Genomic DNA, 22290 nt, shown 5'->3' with positions numbered 1-22290 from the left:
AAGCCAAACAAGTTAAAAAGGCACCTTGAGACAACACACCCCAATGATGCAAAGAAGCCACTGGCCTTCTTTAAAAGAAAACTTAGAGTACAGAAAGCAAGAAACTCATATGACAAAAGCGGCATCCGTAAGCGCAAATAGCATCATTCAAGGTTGCATACAGAATTGCAAAGTGCAAGAAACCGCACACCATAGCTGAGGAGCTCATACTCCCAGCTGCACTGGATATGGTGTCAACTTTGATTGATGAGACAACCGCTGCAAAATTTAAGACCATTCCCCTGTCCAACAACACCATTGCAAGACGCATAGGTGAGATGTCAGAGGACCTTGAGGAACAACTCACAGAGAAACTACACAAACGTTTTGCATTGCAAGTTGATGAGGCTACTGACAGTAATAAGTTATAATTATTACTGTAATAATTATTTCTTATGTCCGCTATGTAGATTCGGAGTCAATGAATGAAGACTTGCTGTTTTGCAAGCATGTGACAGGGAGAGCGACAGCTAATGAGCTATTTGGGATTCTTGACACTTACCTGACAGAACACGGACTGAAATGGGAGAACTGTGTGGGGTTTTGCTCAGATGGTGCGCAGACAATGGCCGGGAAAAGGAAGGGACTGCAGGCGCTAATAAATCGCGTCGCACCAAACGCGCAATGGACACACTGTGTCATTCACAGAGAGGCGCTCGCATCCAGGCAGCTTAGTCCTGAGCTAAATGAGGTTTTGACCGAAGTGATCGGTGTTGTAAATTTCATCAAAACCCACCCGCTGAAAGCACGTCTGTTCTCTGCACTGTGTGAGGAAATGGGAGCTGAACACTCTGCTTTGCTGTTTCACAGTGAAGCAAGCTGGCTCTCCCGAGGGAAAGTGTTGTCCCGAGTCTTTGAGCTCAGAGAGGAGATTCGGGTGTTTATGGAGGAGGTGGGAATGCACGAATCTGCAAGCAAGTTCAGTAATTTAGAATTCCTGATGAAACTGGCCTATCTCAGTGATGTGTTTGGAAAGCTCAACGAGCTGAATCTTCAGCTTCAAGGAAAAGACAAACACCTACCCCACCTGGCAGATAAGGTCAGCGCATTCACCAGAAAGCTGGAGGTGTGGGGCAGGCGCCTTGATGAAGGAAATACTGATCCTTTTCAGAACCTGACCAAGTTTGTAGAAACCAGTGATTGTGATGCCACCACAGTGATCCCCTGCCTGAAGCAACACATCTCTTCCCTGGGAGCATTGTTCCAGAAATACTTCCCACACAACACTGCTGAGAGTATGACTGGGTGGTGGATCCATTCAATGCAGCAGGTTGGTAGGCAATTTTGATGACTAAATATAACTGTGACTATTTTGTGCTGTAGGCCTATATTTTATTAATGTTGTATGTATGTTACTAACTAACTACCTGGAATGGATTGTTGTAAAATTGAATCGTGTTGTGTTTAATATGCAATTAATTACAAATAAGGTATCTCTATCTGTAGCACCTGCTGATTTCAGCTCTGCTGAAGAGGACCAACTCATCGAGCTGACCTCTGAGTCCACCCTGAGGCTGAGGTTCAATGGTCAGACACTGAGTGAATTCTGGCTAGGTGTGGAGAAGGAGTATCCACTCATAGGGCAGAGGGCTGTAGGCATCCTTCTTCCCTTCGCCACATCCTATCTCTGTGAGGCTGGCTTTTCAGCTGTTGCTTCACTGAAAACAAAGTACAGATCTAGGCTCAACATTGAGCAGGACTTGAGAGTGGCAGTGTCAGGCCTGCTACCCCGTTTTGAAAAGATCTGCAGTGCCAAACAGGCTCATTGCAGCCACTAATGCTGTAATGTTATGATGTTATTGATTGTTAGTGTTCATTTTCTTGAGAATTGTAATCGAAAAATATTGTTATTGTATTTATTTATTATATTGTGTTGTTTGTATTTTTAGGTTTTTTGTTGGGAGACAGTGTTATGTGGTTCAGTTCAATAAATGTAAACTTGCCCCATGTTGTGACAGTTTTTTGGGGGTGAGGTGGGGCTCACAAATTTTTTGTCCTCCCAAGGGGGGCTTGACAGAAAAAGTTTGAGAACCACTGGCTTAGAGAAATCCTTGACAAAGCGGCTATAGTAACCCCAAAATCCAAGAAAGGATCTGAGCTCTGTCACAGTTCGGGGTCGTGGCCAGGAGACAACAGCCTCGATCTTGGATGGGTCAGTCGCTATTCCGTCCTGCGACACCACATGTCCGACGTAAGTGACAGATGTCCTGCCAAACTGGCACTTGTCAAGTGATAGCTTCAGACCTTCCTCTTGAAGCCTGTCGAGCACCTTGAGCAGCCGTTCTTCATGCTCTTCGAGTGTTCGTCCAAACACAATTAGGTCATCCAGGTATACTAAGACCTCCAGAAAGTTAATATCACCAACCGTACGCTCCATTACTCTCTGGAAAGTGGCAGTCTTCTCCTTGTCAGCCTCATCCATGGGTATTTGATAGTACCCGCTCCTCAGGTCGAGGACAGTGAACCATTTGCGCCCACACAAGCAGTGAAGAGCGTCTTCTATCCGTGGGACAGTGTACTGGTCCGGTATTGTTCGAAGGTTAAGAGTTCGGTAGTCCACGCACATTCGTACTTTGCCTGTTTTCTTGCGGACAACTACTATGGGTGATGCATAAGGACTTTGCGATGCAGAGATGATGCCATGATTTTGAAGGTCCTGTAGATGCTGGCGCACATCCTCAAAGTCCGCAGGTGACAAGCGACGTGACCTCTCTCGGAAGGGCCTTGCATCTTTTAGTCTTATTTCATGTCGGGTACTTTTAGAACAACCTACATCCCATTCGTACAGAGAGAAAACCTCTTTCCTTCCCATCATTTTCTCACAGAGATGCCTTTTTGCCTCCTCTGGCATAGGAGATGCTCCAAAATCAAAAGATGAAAGGGTCAATTTGGTTGCAATCTGCTCCTTATACGTTGCTCTTGGCGTAGGAACAGGTGCTACTGGAAAAATATGGGCTAGTGGAGTCCCACGTTTCAATGAGATTCCTCTTGATGACAAGTTCTTCACTGTCACATCAATACGCTTACTGGAGACGATGGATGCAGGGTGAACCTCAGGCCTCACCCACAACTCTTCAGGGGAAAAGGTGTCATTATGCTGATCTATTAGCACTAGCTGGCCTGTGAGAACACAAGGAAACTTTAGTAGTCCAGGGACACTAAACACTTGTCCTGGTTGCAAGATGATTGGCTTGTGTTGTGTAAACCACACAGTTCCACAATTGTCTGTCTCTTCTGATGCTTCAGACTTGGTGAATGTTTCATAAGCTTCTCGTAGGACGGGGTGTATGGTCAAAATGCCCAGAAAGCTTTCTCCAGCCTGTTCTTTACAAGACTCCACCAACTTTCTCACCAGCTGAGTATTTGTCCCCACCAGAACAGCAATGTTGCAATTTTTCACAGGGTCAGGACACACTAAAGCCAAAGTGTCAACCGTCTGCGGCACTCCAGTTACAGTGGCAGTAAACTCAAGTTGAATGGACAGATAACCATCATAGGGGTATTGGTGAGAGCTTAAACCCCATATTTCCAGGTCTTTGAGTGGCTGAAGAGGCAAGTGTTTCAGATCGGTGTTATAGAATCTGCGATACAAAATAGTTACTTGGGAACCACTGTCAAGCAAAGCTCTTGCATAAACTCCTTCTATTTGGACAGGTACATCCGAGGTGGGCCCCACCAACCCTGCAAGTAACTGTTTTGATCCTTGCTTTGCTGGGGGTGAACACTGGGTAGAACGTATTTCATATGGAGCCAAGGACCGTTCCTTCACCTGGCTCCGGAGAAGTTTCCCGGCTGCCTGGTTGCTTTGGTCAGCTTCTGATTCACTTTCCTCAGATCCTCAGGTTCCTTGCACTCTCTCCTAGTATGTCCATCTTGTCCACACTTGTAGCAGAAGATTCCTAATGGCACCGGTCTGGCAGACCAAGTGGGTTTCCAAATTTTCTCTCTGGGTGACGTGTCCCGAAAAACAGGTTCTGGTGCTGGCTGAACCCAGTTCTTGCTAGTTCTTGTAGATGTCGGGGTGCTTGGGGTGATTCTCAACAGTCTGGCCACCTGAGAAGTCAAATCCTTTACCTCATTAGGCTGTTCAGCTCAGATGTAACCGAGGACTGTGGTGCAATAGCTATGGCGGCGTTAGCAGTAGCCTTTACCCCTTCTCTGGCACTAATCCAATCCTCTTCTTCTCTTACGTTACGCATCAGCTGAGAAAAGGAAGGGGGATTGGTCAAGGTGTGGCTCATCCTGACACGGAGCGCAGCCATGTCTCGAGTGAGTGCACCCTTAATAAGCTGTTCCATCCGAGCTCGATTCATGTGTGCCGCTGCAAATGGTCTATCTTTATTAAAGTGAGATCTAAGTCTAAGACTGGATCTGTCTTTATTAAAGAGAGATCTCAAGTCTAAGACTGGGTCTGTCTTTATTTAAGTGAGATCTAAGTCTAAGACTGGGTCTATCTTTATTAAAGTGAGATCTAAGCCTAAGACTGGGTCTATCTTTATTAAAGTGAGATCTAAGTCTAAGACTGGGTCTATCTTTATTAAAGTGAGATCTAAGTCTAAGACTGGGTCTCTCTCTTTAATAAAGACAGACCCAGTCTTAGACTTAGATATCAGCAGGCGTCTAATGATCGCAAGGTTGGCAGATCGGCGGTTCGAGCCCCGACTGGCCACATGTCGAAGTGTCCTTGGGCAAGACACTGAACCCCAAATTGCTCCCAGTGAGCGGGCCGGCAACTTTCATGGTAGCTTGCCGCCATTGGTGTGTGAATGTGTGTGTGAATGGGTGAATGAGAGGCCGTTGTAAAGCGCTTTGGAATAAGGCGGAATCCAGTCCATTTACCATTTATATTTTACCAATACTTGGTCTGGGCTCCTTTTGCACGAATTACTGCATCAATGGGGCGTGGCATGGAGGCAACCAGCCTGTGGTCCTGCGGAGGTGTTATGGAAGCCCAGGTTGCTTTGATAGCGGCCTGCAGCTCGTCAGCATTGTTGGGTCTGGTGTAGGGATGGACGGTTTCCAATTATTGAAACCGAAAAACCGTCAAAGACTAAAACCGGGGTTTTCCGGTTAACCGGAAAAAAAAAAAAAAAAAAAAAATGTCGAACACCATTAAAACACTGTAAGCACAGTCGCAACACATTTAGGCTACTTAGTTTCACAAATATAAGTGGAAAGGCAGACTTTTGTAAGCTACACCATACATGAAAACACATGAACACTTAACACACCAGCTCCGCTGATCCAGGGTGCACGCCTGCACGGAAGATCAACTCTTGGAACAGCGTCTTCATTGAATGAACTGCTTTCTCAATATCTTGGTTCTTAGACAAAGTTTCAGCTGCTGCTCAATGTATTTAAATATTTGAATACTGCTCAATAATCACTGAAATATTAGACTTAGAATTATGCAGTGAACATACTTAAAGCTTTTCATAAAAACCACATGCCGCGAGACTGACTCGTCCTGAACTGTCGTAAGTCAATCAACAAAGAATGCCCCATCAAAATAAAAGTGCCCATGGTAGAGCTGTCAAAATAGAGCTTTCAAAATAAATGTACTAATACAGATAGAGATAAATACAGAACTACCTTTGCGTCACTAAGTGACCGCGTATCTTCTGAGACATGCGTTCTGGCATCTCTTTCAGTAGCGCCTTCACACACAGTGGCGCTGTGCACAAACACTCTTGATCCGTATAGCTCTTGTTTTATTATATTGTGGTTTAGTAAATACTGCATTTGGAGTTACATTCAATGCATGATTTGTGCTATAGAACATAAATAAAGTTTGATTGATTGATTGATATCAAATCAAATCACATTTTATTTCTATAGCGCATTTCTCACAAAAGTGACCCAATGCGCTTTACAGAGAGCAGCGAAAATGATCTTATTAAATGTAAGCGAGTAATTGTAAAAAACCTTTCCTATCTACCAATAACTGAAGGCAACTATCTTTCCCATAGAGTGATTCGTTACCCTTAAATATAATCCCAATTAGATATTAATCCTCAGTTATTCTTCACAACTGACCAAACCTCTCACTCATTGCGCGGCAGATTCAGACTGTATCATTGTTATTTTCACACACGACAAACATGTGACATGTTCCAGTTTTATTCTTAATCTATTTTATTCTTCAAAAAAAAAAAAAAAAAAAAAACGGTTTCAGACGGTTTTGATAAAAAACCGTTTCTATTTTTATAAACCCCGGTTTTCGGTATAACCGAAAAACCGTCCATCCCTAGTCTGGTGTCTCTCATCTTCCTCTTGACAATATCCCATAGATTCTCTATGGGCTTCAGGTCAGGTGAGTTGGCTGGCCAATCAAGCACAGTACTACCATGGTAATTAAACCAGTTACTGGTCGTTTTGGCACTGTGGGCAGGTACCAAGTCCTGCTGGAAAATGAAATCAGCATCTCCATAAAGCTTGTCAGCAGACGGAAGCATGAAGTGCTCTAAGATCTCCTGGTAGACGGCTGCGTTGACTCTGGGCTTGATAAAACACAGTGGACCAACACCAGCAGATGACATGGCACCCCAAATCAACACAGACTGTGGAAACTTCACACTGGACTTCAAATCATCACTGACTGGAAACTTCACACTGGACTTCAAGCAGCTTGGATTCTGTGCCTCTCACTCTTCCTCCAGACTCTGGGACCTTGATTTCCAAATGGAATGCAACATTCACTTCCATCTGAAAAGAGGACTTTGGACAACTGATGGTCCAGTAAGACGGTTCTGACGTTGTCTCTGGATCAGGGGTGGCTTGACACTAAGAATGCAACACTTGTAGCCCAGTCCAGCCCCGTCCAGTCAACTTTCCATGGATATGCAGACGAGCTGAAGGCCGCTGTCACAGTAACCTGGGCTTCCCTGACACCTCAGCAGCTCACCAGGCTGGTTGGCTCCATGCCACGCCGCATTGATAATATATAATAATAATAATATGCCATTTAGCTGATGCTTATATCCAAAGCGACTTACACTGCAGTGAATGCATACATTTCAGTATATATGGTCCCAGCGGGAATCAAACCCACAACCTAAGTGTTGTTAGCACCATGCTCTACCAGCTGAGCCACAGAGGACCTCCTCTGATGCAGTAGTCATGCAGAAGGAGCCCAGACCTTATTGATGCATCAATTAACATACTTTTCAGAAGGTCAACATTTCTGTTTTATAAATCCTTTTTTTTATTGGTCTTATGTAATATTCTAATATTTGGAGATACTGGATTTTTGATTTTTATGAGCTGTAAGCCATTATAATCATCAACATAATAATGAAAATATGTTTTTAATCATCACTCTTGGTTTAGGACAGAGTTACGGTGCGTGCCCTCTTTTAGCAAGCAGTGACATTAGTGGATCAATGAACGGATTGAGGTGAACAGTAATGGATTAGGTGAACAGTAATGGATGAGGTAAACAGTAATGGATGGGGTGAACAGTAATGGATGGGGTGAACAGTAATGGATGAGGTGAACAGTAATGGATGAGGTGAACAGTAATGGATGAGGTGAACAGTAATGGATGGGGTGAACAGTAATGGATGAGGACAGTAACGGATGGGGTGAACAGGCACAGCGGCTCCTGGGTGCAGGGTGGGTGGGTCTCCTCACCTGCCGGGTCCTGCAGGTGTCGGTTCAACGCCAGGTTCCTCTGGCACATGCCCAGTAGATCCTCCCCAACATCTGCAAACACCACAGACATCAGGTGTTAGACACCACAGACATCAGGTTATAAACATCACAGACATCACAGACATCAGGTGTTAAACATCACAGACATCAGGTTATAAACATCAAAGACATCACAGACATCAGGTGTTAAACATCACAGACATCAGGTGTTAAACATCACAGACATCAGGTGTTAGACATCACAGACACCACAGACATCAGGTGTTAGACATCACAGACACCAGGTGTTAAACATCACAGACATCAGGTGTTAGACATGTAGCCCAGCTACTAAAGTGAGCTATGAGCATTTCATAAATAAGTCCATTCAATAAATAAGCATCATTTTGTGGTTATGTACACGGTTATTAACATGGTTATAAGTTTATAATGTGTACTTGTTACAAATTCTAATGTGAGTTCGCACATTGGCTATGTGTTGCTACGTGATATGAATATGTCATTCATTCATTTCTTTATTTCATTGGTCCATCGGGAAGAGCTAGTCAACTGTAATGTATGCTGAGATAGAGGGGTGGGACTTTGTACTAATGACAATAGGTTGCACTAAGTAATGTGTGAGAATGATTGATGACATCTTCGAGTGAAGTAAGATCTGTATAAGCTGTGTGTATAACAATTTGTGATCAACGAACAGTTATTCCTTTGGAGGTTGGTGCACATTGAAGCTACCAGAGGTAAATACATATGTCTGGTGTTTGTTTATAAGCTACATCTACTCGTTGTAGTATGTTATATTTGACTGTAGAGCTAATCGCGGCAAGCGGTTAGCTTAGCATAATTACGTTAGCATGTTGCTAGCACTTGCTGAGTGATAAATTGTTTCTAGCTATATCAAAACGAAATAACTATTGGATTTTGTAGCTCAGTGTATTCTGTTAATTCAGAATTGGAAGTCGAGAGACCAAGGAAAAGGAAAGCTCTCCGGTGGACTAACACGGAGACCGTTTCCAATCGCCTGGTGTAACTTGAGACCGTCCAGTGAATCTTCGCGCCAGTGTCCTTCAATCATTCTCCTGCGCTCGTGGGAGAGCGCTGGACCCCATCCCCCCTCATCTCTGCCTCTTTTTTCGGATCTTTCAAAACCCCTCGTTTACCTACGAGTCCCCCACGAGGTTACGTGAGTACTGAACGCACATGCTTTTATTTGAGGCTCGTGTAAACGAGTGAAGTGGCCATAACCGTTTCAAGCCCCCCCCCCCCCGCTCACATGCAACGTCAGCTGCAACGGTAACACTGGTTAATGGACTGAGTTACAGAGTGCGTGTGTGTGAGCCCACCTTTTTATTTTACTAAATGATATATTGTACAATTGTGAATCCTTTGAGTTGACAACTGAGTTTATTGGAAACATTTACATTTATTTCCTTGAAAGGAATTGGAATAGGCTTTGAGCCTATATTTAGTTTATTTGATATTGTGATAGTCTGTTGACATTGTATTGTGAATATTGTCTATTGACTGTATTTTTTAAATATTGTTTATCCTACTAATGTATAACATTATAATTGACTACCAACACTTTAAATTTAGCATTTAGTAAATAAATATATACCCTTTGGTATTTGCATTTAAAGCCACTGTGTTGTGTCATAAACAGGTAATAGGCAATTCATATGATATATTAAAACATAAATACATTAAAAGGATTAAAAAGGAAGTCCTATTTAAAATACTTCCACATAGTTAATGGAGGCACCGATCGTCATAATTTGAATAGTTTATTATTACAGGTAATACCGCCACTTATTTAAAATAGAACTAAGGCCCTGCCCATATGGGGTTACATTGGAGAGATTACGTGGTTCCCAAACAAACTAAATAGTCAACTCAGTAAAATACAAAAGTTTCAACTCAAGTTTAGAACAACAACCATAAGTAAAGTAAACACTATGTTTGTAACCAAGTTAAATAACTGGTGTAGAGGAGAGGCAGTAGATGAGAAGAACGCGCTTATGACTGTTGTCCCAGGCAACACAGAAATAGCAAAAAATAGAAGAAGTTCTACAGACTATAAAGTGCCTGGGACGTGTGCGCGTGAGAGGTAGGATGGTAAGTGAGACATCAGATGACCTCCTGGTGCTCTGTGAGTGCCGAGGAACAGTAACTGATCCAGCTGTTCCCCCGAAAATACCTCCAGCAGAGGGAGAAAAAGCATAGCCAATCTATATTGTGCCGGAAGTTCAAGTAGAAACTGAGGAGTACACCAAGCTACATGCTCTGCTTCAAGCGGAGGGCAAGTCAATGGGAGATGTAAAGGCTCTATTCACCGACCCAGAGGCAGCCCCCTCCTCCGTAGAGTCCATCCTACGTGCAGTTGGTGACCTGCTAGACAAAACCGTGAAGCCCTCATCAGAAAGTGGAGGATACCGACGTCTGCGCACCTTCTCAGGTACTGTGCCTACCCCAGCCGGGGAAGAAACATTCGACCATTGGATGGAGCAGGCTTACCTGATGGTGAAGGAGAGTGACTGTGCACCCAAAGAGAAACGGAGAAGGATTATGGAAAGCTTAAAGGGGCAGGCATATGAAGTAGTGAAGGCTGTGCGCTCATCCGACACCGACATAACCCCCGGAAAGTGCATTTGGAATGGCGGAATCTGGAGATGATCTCTACTTCGCGTTCAGACTGCAGCGCCAACAATCTGGAGAAAAACTGTCTGATTTCTTTAGAAGACTGGAGCGCTCTCTCTCCAAAGTTGTACAACGAGGCGGCCTACCGGCCAGTAACATGGGTCGAGCTTGAGTGGAGCAATTGCTTAAAGGAGCAGTAGATGCTGACCTGATGTTGATACAGCTGCGACTGAGAGAACGGAAGGATAACCCGCCCACGTTCCTTGACCTACTGCGGGAGATCCGCACAGAAGAGGAATATGAAGCCTCCAGAGCTAAACTAAATCCAGCTACGGTGCGCTCAGTCAACGCCCAACCACAAGCTGAAAACAAACTGTCAGAGATCCAAAGCCTAAGATCAGAGATTAAGGAAATGAAATCAATGTTTGCGACACTGGCTACAAACCCAAACCAAATCCCAGAAGGAAGGGGTGAGAAACCAGCACAGGTCACAGAGACTAGACATGATCCTGAAGTTTTCGCTCTGAGGAAGCAAGTGCAACATCTGACACAGAAAATGAAAAAAAAAAAATCCATGCAACGGCAACCCAATCAACGGTGATGGCCGTCGGCAGCACTCCTACGGTACCAAACACCCCAACCAGAGCGTACGTTCCAAACACCCCAACCAGACCAGCAGCTGACTCAAAGGAGTACATATGCTATCGTTGTGGAGAGAATGGACATGTTGCAGGAAGGTGCCGAAACCCTGAGAATCAAAGCAAAGTAATCCAGAAGCTGATTGGTGCTCTCAAAACTGTCAGAGGTAACAACCCTGAGTCAGCCCATCCTGCTGATAAAGCTAATGTTAACGTTGACAGCAAGAAGAGTGCAGTAGGGAACGTTAAGACACCCGACCTGCCAGACGGCTTAATAGGGCCCCCATCCATGGAGCCGTTAAAGGTCAATGGACACATGTGTGACGCACTGTTAGACAGTGGCTCACGTGTAAGCATAATTGTTGAGTCCTGGTATAAGCGTTACCTGTCAGATGTACCCATCAACCCTGTGAGCAGATTAGACATTTGGGGATTGAGTGACTCTAGTTATCCGTATCTAGGCTATGTAGTGGTAGATATGGAGTTTCCCAAGAAAGTAGCCGGAACTCCCACCACCATGTCCGTCCTAGCTTTAGTTTGTCCAGATCCAGCAGGCCCTGACCAGACTCCTGTGATCCTTGGCACCAATGCCAAAGCCAGCCTTCCCAAACGTCTTGCTCAGCTATGTGAAGATAAAACCGGAGTGTTCATGGCTCGCACCCTGGGCATTCAGAGCCCCTGCCCAGAGTCCACAGACGTTGTTCAGGAAGGAAAGGAGGATGAAGTTGGATGTGTGAGGTGGCAGGGTCCCGGCTCGTTGGCACTAGCTGCTGGACGCAGCTGTCAGGCTACTTGTAAAGTAGAGACAAAGCAGCCACTGCCCGATGAGATCCTGATGGTGGAATCCTCCTCCATGAGCCCTCTACCTGCAGGGGTGCTCCTACAGTCCATGGTGATTCCAAGTCATGCGGTTGATGTGAACCGGTTCACAGTGCTTATTCAGAATGAGTCCCTCAAGGATGCAACCATACCTGTCGGAACCATCCTAGGCCGCCTGTGCCGCACCGATGTAGTCACAGCGGTGTCAAAACAACCGTCAGCCTCAGAGGACTTTGACACAAGTCTGATCGACTTCGGAGACTCACCTGTTCCTGAAGAGTGGAAAGCACGACTCAGACAAAAGCTGTCTGAGAGAGGCGACGCATTCTCCCTACACGAACTGGATGTGGGACTAGCAAAAGGAGTGGAGCATCGCATTCGCATGTCAGACCCGAGACCCTTCCGTGAACGATCCAGGCGCATCGCACCTGCAGACATCGATGACGTGAGACAACATATCCAGAAGCCCATATGCTTCACCAATAGTCGTTGTCAGAAAGAAAAATGGAGCGATCCGGATGTGTATCGACTACCGTACACTGAACAGCCGAACTGTCCCTGACCAGTACACCACGCCCCGGATCGACGAGGCTCTGGATTCTCTGTCTGGCAGCAAATGGTTCTCTGTCCTAGACTTGAGGAGTGGCTACTACCAATTAGCTATGAACGAAGAGGACAAGGAAAAAACTGTGTTCATCTGTCCTCTCGGATTCTATGAGTTTGAAAGAATGCCCCAAAGCATCACAGGAGCGCCTGCAACCTTCCAAAGGTTGATGGAGAAAGCAGTGGGAGACATGAACCTCCTCCAAGTACTGGTCTATCTCGACGACCTGATCGTTTTTGGCAAGTCACTGGAAGAACACGAGGAGAGACTCCTGAAAGTCCTCGACCGACTCCGAGAAGTTGGCCTCAAGATCTCGATCGACAAATGCCACTTCTGTCAGACAAAGGTCAAATATGTCGGCCACATCGTCTCGGCTGATGGTGTTGCTGCCGATCCGGGAAAGATCGAGGCTGTCACCGCCTGGCCTAGGCCCACCAACCTGAAGACATTGCAATCGTTCCTGGGTTTCTGTGGATATTATCGTAGATTCACCCAACTACTCACCCATTGTCCATCCCCTTACAGAGTTAACGAAGGGGTACACCCCCACCCCGCGTGGGAAAAGACCTGGAAAGGGAAAAAGTGAGGTGTACCTGGATGAGCGAGAACCCTTCGGAGAGAGATGGGACCAGTCGTGCACTGAGGCCTTTGAGAAAATCAAACACTGCCTCACCAACGCCCCAGTCCTGGCGTTCGCAGACCCCAGCAAACCTTACACCCTGCATGTGGATGCTAGTCTGGCCGGCCTCGGCGCAGTGCTCTATCAGGACTACCCAGAAGGCCTGAGGCCAGTGGCATTCGCCAGCCGAAAGTTGAGCTCTTCAGAACGGAACTACCCCATCCACCAGCCAGAGTTCTCGTCACTGAAGTGGGCCCTTGTCGAAAAGTTCCACGACTATCTATATGTAGCCCGTTTCACGGTACGTACAGACAACAATCCTCTGACGTATGTCCTTACCACTGCAAAGCTCAACGCAACTGGACATCGCTGGCTGTCAGACTTGTCAGTGTACAACTTTGACATCATCTACAGACCTGGCCGGAATAACATCGATGCAGACCTACTGTCAAGGCTGGAGCCCAGAGAAGAGGATTCCGACTGGAAGAGTATACCCCAGTCTGGTGTCAAGTCCATCTGCCAGCAGGTCGGTGTCCTGGGATCCTCCCAAGCCTCACCAAGGTTTGCGGAACATTTTGGAGCGTCCCCTGAGTGTGTGCCCGACGTATACGCTTTCCCCACAAGCGTGCACATGAACACTCTTGGACAGCTGTCCAGACAAGAGCTCATCGTGGCTCAGGGCCTAGATCCTGTGATTGGAGCGACGATTCATGCAGTGAAGCATGGTAATTGGCCTAAGGATGTAGTGCCTTCTCCTGACATCCAGTCCATGAAGAAGGAAATGGGAAAGTTTGTCATGTAGGATGGGCTGCTGTACCGCCTGAGCCAAAGCCATTCAGGAGAGAACATCCAGCAGCTTGTGCTACCAGCTGAGTTCAGGCCAGTGGTTTTGAAGTCCATGCATGATGACTTAGGTCATTTGGGAGCAGAAAGGACGACTGACATGATAAGAAGCCGTTTTTACTGGCCAAAGATGGCTGCCACCGTCGAGCAGTATGTGAAGAACTGCGGAGAGTGCATTCTAAGGAAAAGGCCAAGCCACAAAGCTGCCCCGTTGCACCAAATAGTCAGTGCTGGGCCACTGGACCTTGTCTGTATCGATTTCCTGTCCATGGAGCCAGATTCAAAGGGAATCAGCAATGTGTTGGTCATAACGGACCACTTTACGAGATATGCACAGGCCTTCCCGACCAAAAACCAAAAGGCCCTCATAGTCGCCAAGATATTAGTGGAGAAGTATTTTGTGCATTATGGATTACCAACTCGAATCCATTCCGACCAATGACGAGACTTCGAGTCTAAACTGATCAAAGAACTGCTGAGGATAATGGGCATAAGGAAATCCCGAACGACCCCCTACCACCCACAGGGTGATCCCCAGCCGGAAAGATTCAACCGGACATTGCTGTCCATGCTGGGCACGCTAAGCCAAGAAAAGAAACGACACTGGAGCCAACATGTCGTACATCTCGTACATGCGTACAATAGCACCAAATGTGACTCCACAGGATACTCTCCCTACTTTCTAATGTTCGGAAGGGAAGCCAAACTCCCCGTGGATGTATGCTTCGGGACACAGCCCGATGATGGAGAACGTCAGCACTCGTCATATGTCACAAAGCTCAAGCAAGATCTTCAGAAGGCCTATCAGATGGCTACGGAGGCCTCCAACAAAACACATCTTCGCAACAAGAAGGCATACAACAAGAGAGTCAGGTTTCAGAATATAGAGCCTGGCGACAGAGTGCATATCAAAAGTCTAGGCCTCAAAGGGAAACACAAGCTGGAGAATCGATTGTGTGAGACTCCATATGTCGTCACAGAGAAGATGCCAAACCTGCCTGTCTACAAGGTGAAACCTGAGAGTGGGAACGGAAGGGTCAAAACCCTACATCGAGATCACCTCCTGCCCATAGGAGAGCTGGTGCGGATGCCAGTAGCAGTCAATGATGACCCCGTGCCCTCAAGGCCTAGAATTCGAACAGAGACTCAGAACAAGAAAAAGAGAGTGACTACGGACAAGGAAAAGAGAGTGACAACCGACCACAAAGTACAACACGAATGTGAATCCTCTGACTCTTCCGATCTGGAGTGCAGCTGGCCAAACGGGCCATCCTATCGAACGTACCTAGAGAAGGTCCTGGAGAGAAGAGAAAGGTCCACTCTAAGTCCAAGACAGAGTGAAGCACATATGGAAGCAAGTGACAATCATGCAGATTCATCAAGCAACAGTCAGTCAGAGTCAGAAAGTGACAGTAGTTCAGAGCCAGATCACTGCACCCAAGAAGACCGGAACCCAGAGACTGCACCAGAAACTGACTCAGAAGCAGAACCAGTTTCCAGTGAGGAAGATGATAGAAGAATGTCCACTAGATCACAGGCAAAACGTTCCCCTAAACAAGCTAGGCCAAAAAGATTAGTAAATCCAACAATGAGACTTACCTATGATGAGCCTGGTAGAGCAAGGGACAAACCTCTTACCATTGTCCACCGAGGTGTGGTTATTAAGATTAGAAAGACCTAGAGTAGGCTAAGTCAGCTCACGCTACACCCTTTTATGTTTTTTGAACTAAAGTGTGTTTATTGAGTCTGCTGAGGACATCAGACATTTAGAAGGGGGAGAGTGTAGCCCAGCTACTAAAGTGAGCAATGAGCATTTCATAAATAAGTCCATTTAATAAATAAGCATAATTTCGTGGTTATGAACACGGTTATAAGTTTATAATGTGTACGTGTTACAAGTTCTAATGTGAGTTCGCACATTGGCTATGTGTTGCTACGTGATATGAATATGTCATTCATTCATTTCTTTATTTCATTGGTCCATCGGGAAGAGCTAGCCAACTGTAATGTATGCTGAGATAGAGGGGCGGGACTTTGTACTAATGACAATAGGTTGCACTAAGTAACGTGTGAGAATGATTTATGACATCTTCGAGTGAAGTAAGATCTGTATAAGCTGTGTGTATAACAATTCGGGATCAACGAACAGTTATTCCTTTGGAGGTTGGTGCACATTGAAGCTACCAGAGGTAAATACATATGTCTGGTGTTTGTTTATAAGCTACATCTACTCGTTGTAGTATGTTATTTTTCACTGTAGAGCTAATCGCGGCAAGCGGTTAGCTTAGCATAATTACGTTAGCATGTTGCTAGCACTTGCTGAGTGATAAATTGTTTCTAGCTATATCAAAACGAAATAGCTATTGGATTTTGTAGCTCAGTGTATTCTGTTTCAGAATTCAGAATTGGAAGTCGAGAGACCAAGGAAAAGGAAAGCTCTCCGGTGGACTAACACAGAGACCTTTTCCAATCGCCTGGTGTAACTTGAGACCGTCCAGTGAATCTTCGCGCCAATGTCCTTCAATCATTCTCCTGCGCTCGTGGGAGAGCGCTGGACCCCATCCCCCCTCATCTCTGCCTCTTTTTTCGGATCTTTCAAAACCCCTCGTTTACCTACGAGTCCCCCACGAGGTTACGTGAGTACTGAACGCACATGCTTTTATTTGAGGCTTGTGTAAACGAGTGAAGTGGCCATAACTGTTTCAAGGCCCCCCCCCCGCTCACAAGCAACGTCAGCTGCAACGGTAACACTGGTTAATGGACTGAGTTACAGAGTGCGTGTGTGTGTGAGTGTGGGCCCACCTTTTTATTTTACTTAATGATATATTGTACAATTGAGTTTATTGGAAACATTTACATTTATTTCCTTGAAAGGAATTGGAATAGGCTTTGAGCCTATATTTAGTTTATGTGATATTGTGATATTGTCTGTTGACATTGTATTGTGAATATTGTCTATTGACTGTATTGTTTGAATATTGTTTATCCTACTAATGTATAACATTATAATTCACTACCAACACTTTAAATTTAGCATTAAGTAAATAAATATATACCCTTTGGTATTTGCATTTAAAGCCACTGTGTTGTGTCATAAACAGGTAATAGGCAATTCATATGATATATTAAAACATAAATACATTAAAAGGATTAAAAAGGAAGTCCTATTTAAAATACTTCCACATAGTTAATGGAATCGAATGGAATGGACTTTATTTGTCATTGCTACAGTACAGGTACCAAACAACGAAATTTAGGAGGGGTGGCTCCCCTGGTGTTAGGAAAGGGAAAAAAAAAAGTTTATTTTTATTTTTAGAAAAAGCACAAAATCACAAGGTAAGGTAAGGAGCTGGTTTACATAAATAAAGGCTATGTACACAGTCCACTGTACTATACTGCACAGATAGTCAACTAGGGTTGTCATATTGCACAAAAGTATTTTTTCACGTTATTTTAAAGTGTCACAGTTTGCAGGCTTGAAATGTACATGTTTGTGCCTCAGCACTAGCTGCCATACAATCCGTCCGGACTGTCCTGGGCCCAGAACTTAGGCCTTTGCTGTGTTCAGGGACTTGACGGCCCAGTGGTAGAAGCAGTTCTTCAGTCTGTTTGTCTTAGCGGCCGGGGTCCTGTACCTCCTATTCGAGGGCAGCCTGATAAAGTGTACGTGCCCAGGGTGGGTCGGGTCCCTGGAGATCTTGGAGGCCTTCCTGAGACAGCGTGTGTTGTACAGCTCTTCCAGAGAGGGGAGGGGGGCGCCGGTGATCTTCTGTGCTGTTCTCACGACTCTCTGTAGCGCGTTTCTCTCCGCTGTTGTGCAGCTGTGGAACCAGTTGCAGATGCCGTAGGTGAGGATGCTCTCCACTGCGCCGTGGTAGAAGGCCACCAGTATCTCCTGCTTGTTGTGTTCTTTCCTGAGGCATCTCAGGGTGTATAGCCGCTGTTGTGCCCTCTTGATGGTGCCTTTTGTGTTGTCCTTCCAGGCCAGGTCATCCCGCATGTGATGTCCCAGGAATCGGAGGGTTGAGACTCTCTCCACGCTCTCTCCGTCGATGAGCAGGGGCTGGATCTCGGACTTTTTCCTCCTGAAGTCTACGATGAATTCCTGGGTCGGAGGCACCGATCGTCATAATTTGAATAGTTTATTATTACAGGTAATACCGCCACTTATTTAAAATAGAACTAGGGGTTACAGACATCACAGATATCAGGGGTTAGACATCACGGACATCAGGTGTTAAACACCACAGACATCAGGTGTTAAACATCACAGACATCAGGTTATAAACATCACAGACATCAGGTTATAAACACCACAGACAACAGGTTATAAACACCACAGACATCACAGACATCAGGTTATAAACATCACAGACATCAGGTTATAAACACCACAGACATCAGGTTATAAACACCACAGAGAGCAGGTTATAAACATCACAGACATCAGGTTATAGACATCACAGACATCAGGTTATAAACACCACAGACATCACAGACATCAGGTTTTAAACATCACAGACATCAGAGACATCAGGTTTTAGACACATTGGTCTTTTCCTGGGGAGTAAAAGAGCTGAGCATTAACACTAGAACAGCCGTGCCGTCTTACCTACAAAAAGAGCCGCCTCTTAACAATGCTCAAGCTGCTATTTACACACAACGACCACTAGTTGACCGCTTGTAAATTAGCCTGCTTCCTACACAGAAAAACTACAAAATAGCTTTATACTAGCTTATCCTGATGTGATTTTGAAAATGTAAGGATACTGGGTGGTAGCACGCACATATCTAGGAAAAGTCATGAAAGGAGGGTCCTGAAATGTGACATTTTGCACAAATGACCCCTCACAGCTGTTCTAGTGTTAACTAGACACTAACAGCTGTTCTAGTGTTAACTAGACACTAACAGTCTGTGTTTGGTTCACAAGAACCAAGGAGCAGTACAACACAGTGACGTCATATTTCCCTTTTTATTGCTTTTTTTCCTGTTTTTGAGAGCTGGCTTTTTGCAGTGCAGACACTGTTGTCCTCTACTTGGAAACTATCAGGCAAGGGAAATCCCCTCCGATTACAGTGAGGTGAACAAAAGACCCAGGGGTTGTGAAAGAAGCATTCCCCCACAAGTTCTGTTATTAGTTACGCCACCACAGGCAATTCACTGTGGCAGAAGTGTCACTAGAAAGCAGTGATTTGCTACTGTTTTTTTGTGAATTATTTTTAGTAGTAATAGTAATAGTTTTACCTGTGCAGTACACCGTTTTGGCCATGGTCGCCATGACAACACTGGCCAGCCCAGTTCCCGCTCCCAACTCAAGGACGGTCGTTCCCCTGAAGGTGGTTGGCTGAGAGAGGATGAAGTCGGCCAATAGGAACGACCCACGCCACACCTGCAGGAAAGTGGGACAGAGTGGAATAGAACGGTAGGGTTCAAAGGGCGGAGAGGCGAGCATATCTGCATTCATATATAATATTATATCAGCTTCTCTGGACAAAACAGGCAGGGAGGGAGGTAGAGAGAGAGTGGGGGAGAGAGGGAGAGAAAGAAAACGGCACTCACCTGTTTTCCAACATCCTCTAAAGTTGTGGCCATGGTGTGCTCTGTCAAAGGCAGGTTACAGATTAAACACACACAGATGCAGTCAAACACACAGTGGTAGATTAGACCTGACTCGCTGTCTCCCAGTGGCAGATCTTTCTGGAATAAGGCGTCTGCTTAATGCCCAAAATGTAAATGTAAAAGGGATCTAACACAAGATATTCAGACACTAGGAGGTAAGTGTAATCATTAATGGAGAGTTTAGGCATTGAGTCCATTGTTTGGTTCTTAGTTTTGCTAATATAAGGTCCTAACATTGCACCAGAGTCCTATCCATACTGATCTGTCTGATAACGCCCAAGCAATAATGGGAAGGATGACAAGTAGCCAGGCTGAAATATGTACTTAAATTATGATTATATAAAGATTGGAGCACTTGGAGCTGCAACGTTTGCAGGAAAAGCGCTATACAAATAAAATAAAGTTATTGAAGTTACTGTCTGTTGCCACGGTTACAATGGGACAGACAAACATTTGAGCCTCCAACCATTCATGACTATTCAACAAAACAATAAATCCATAAATAATGTCCACTTTCTTTTCAGCAAATGTCTGAGTTACATGGTTGTATGACTAGCAAAGAAGTGTAAAAGTTGAGTGTGCAGTATTTACTAAGGCTATACATTTCATATATGAAACACAACAGGTGATCATTTAGACTTCAGTGTATAATACTGCATATACAGTTGATGTCGGAAGTTTACATACACTTAGGTCATGTTCTCACATGAAAGTCCGAATCAGGACCCGGAGCAAGTGGATGCATTCGCAACATTGTTGCATAAATAATTTCTCTGATTTGCGTTCTCACAGCCCTTCATGTAAACGAAGTAACATACGCAATCGAAGCAACAGACGTGGTAGTTGATTGGTCAGAAAAATTGAAAATTGCCCCTTCGTTCCTCTCTTATCCAGATCAACACGCGTGCGCTGTTGTTTTCCTATGGACTGCCTCGAGCAGCGTTCTCACCAAAAGCGAAGCGAAGCAAAGTGATGGATGCGGCGTTTGTAACCGGACCGAAACCACCCTTTTTTTTTTTTTTTTTTTACATATTTTATTGGCATTTTGGCAGTCCACACAAATCACCACAGAAACACAGCCAACAACGGTCCCTCCCCCCACCCACCCACCCAACCCCTTGGTCTCCCAGTCACCGACCCAGCAATAGTGCATGTCATGTATAAAATATGACAGTGAGCAACAATATTATCATTGCTCCTATATAGGTGCATTGTTGCAAAATACAGACAAGGCAGACAGAAATAAAACAACTACAAACAGATTAATACATTGATGAGAAAAATAAATAAAAAATAAATAAAAAATAAAATAAAATAAAATAATGAAAATTAAAAGAAAGAAAAGAAAGAGAAAGAGAAAGGTAGATGCAGAAAGGAAAGAGATAGAAGCAAGGGAAAGTATTACTTTAGGGTCTTATAGGTCATTGTACTGCATAACAACCTGGCTATTCAACAACAAGTGTGGTTTTTTCCACTGCAATGCAATATGGTAATAATCATTCTGGGGAAAGGGAGGTCAGATTCTTAACATAAGTGAGAAGGGGCCGCCAGTGACTATAAAACCTGTCTGTCGAACCCCGTATAGAGAACTTGATTTTTTCTAATTCCAAAAGAGACATTGTATCGCGTAGCCATGAAGTTGGTGATGGGGGTGGCGTGCTCTTCCATAGTAGAAGTATTCTCCGACGGGCTATCAGAGAGGTAAATGAGATCACATTTGCTTGCTTTACTGACATTCTTTTGCCTTCTTCAGGTATACCAAATATAGCAATATGTGGGGACGGTTCTATTACATGTCCCAGCACTTCCGAAATTACTTTGAAATAAGATTTCCAGTACTCCTCCAGCTTCGGGCACGACCAGAACATATGAGTGAGGTTACAAGGAGCCTGGGAGCACCTATCACTCTAGATTTACTGTAGTGTGCTCTATGAACTATTTTGAATTGTATTAGTTGGAATTTTGCACAGGATGAACAAGATTTTATTTCCCTCAATGCCTCAGTCCACTGGTCATCAGATATGGCAATGCCAAGTTCTGATTCCCATTCTGTCTTAATCCTCATCAGAGCCGGGGGTGTATCCGGGGCTAGGAGGTCATATAAGAGTGAAATGTGTTGCCGTGTCATTTTTGCCACAGGTGAGAGTTTGTCAATTCCCGAAGAGGGAGGAGCATCCGGAAATGAGGATGTATTTGACTTAACGAAGTGCCACATTTGAAAGTACCTGAATAGGTCCGATTGCTGTAGGTTGAAGGCAGTACACAGCTGCCGATTGCTGTAGGTTGAAGGCAGTACACAGCTGAGCGAAGGTGGAGAATATGCCATCCTTGTATAAATTGCCGATCGTGCTAAGACCTTGTCTGTCCCAAAGAGAGAATCTGCCATCGATCCTAGCAGGTTTGAACAGCTCATTATTGCATATTGGGGTATTAAGGGGAAGCGTATTCCAGCCAAGGTGCTGTTTGATTTGATGCCAGATCCTCAAAGTAGATATGACTATCGGATTATGTGTGTGTTGCTTGGGCTTCAGTCTTTTGGCATGGCATACCAAAGCTTTTAGGGAGGAAGAGTAGCATGAATGTGATTCCATTTGGCACCACTGAGTTTCGGGATAGAAGGCCCAGTGTATAATTTTGTGCATATTGGCTGCCCAATAGTAACATTGCAAATTTGGTAAACCCAACCCGCCCTCCGATCTGCTCCTCTGTAATAAGGGTTTTTGAAGCCTTGGAGTTTTATTGCCCCATATAAAGGACGACAATGCACCGTCAATGTTACGGAAGAAGGATTTGGGAAGGAAAAGAGGCAAACATTGAAATA

At 44.8% G+C, this 22290-nt stretch overlaps 1 protein-coding gene across 1 annotated transcript in view; it reads right to left on the bottom strand.

Annotated features, from left to right (window-relative positions):
- The window catches only part of mettl22 (methyltransferase 22, Kin17 lysine), a 128898-nt gene that overhangs the window by 41996 nt on the left and 64612 nt on the right, over positions 1–22290 (bottom strand). The window contains exons 5-7 of the mRNA XM_080524537.1: positions 19410–19450; positions 19095–19239; positions 7672–7743 (exon numbers count right to left, since the gene is read on the bottom strand). Coding sequence (XP_080380663.1) covers positions 7672–7743; positions 19095–19239; positions 19410–19450 — 258 coding nt within the window. The remainder of the gene's footprint in view (positions 1–7671; positions 7744–19094; positions 19240–19409; positions 19451–22290) is intronic.

The sequence above is a fragment of the Nansenia antarctica genome (genome assembly GCF_963989245.1).
Source record: "Nansenia antarctica genome assembly, chromosome: 2".
Classification (NCBI taxonomy): Eukaryota; Metazoa; Chordata; class Actinopteri; order Argentiniformes; family Microstomatidae; genus Nansenia; species Nansenia antarctica.
Note: the sequence above shows the minus strand (reverse complement) of the source record. Positions and strands in the feature narration are given on the sequence as shown.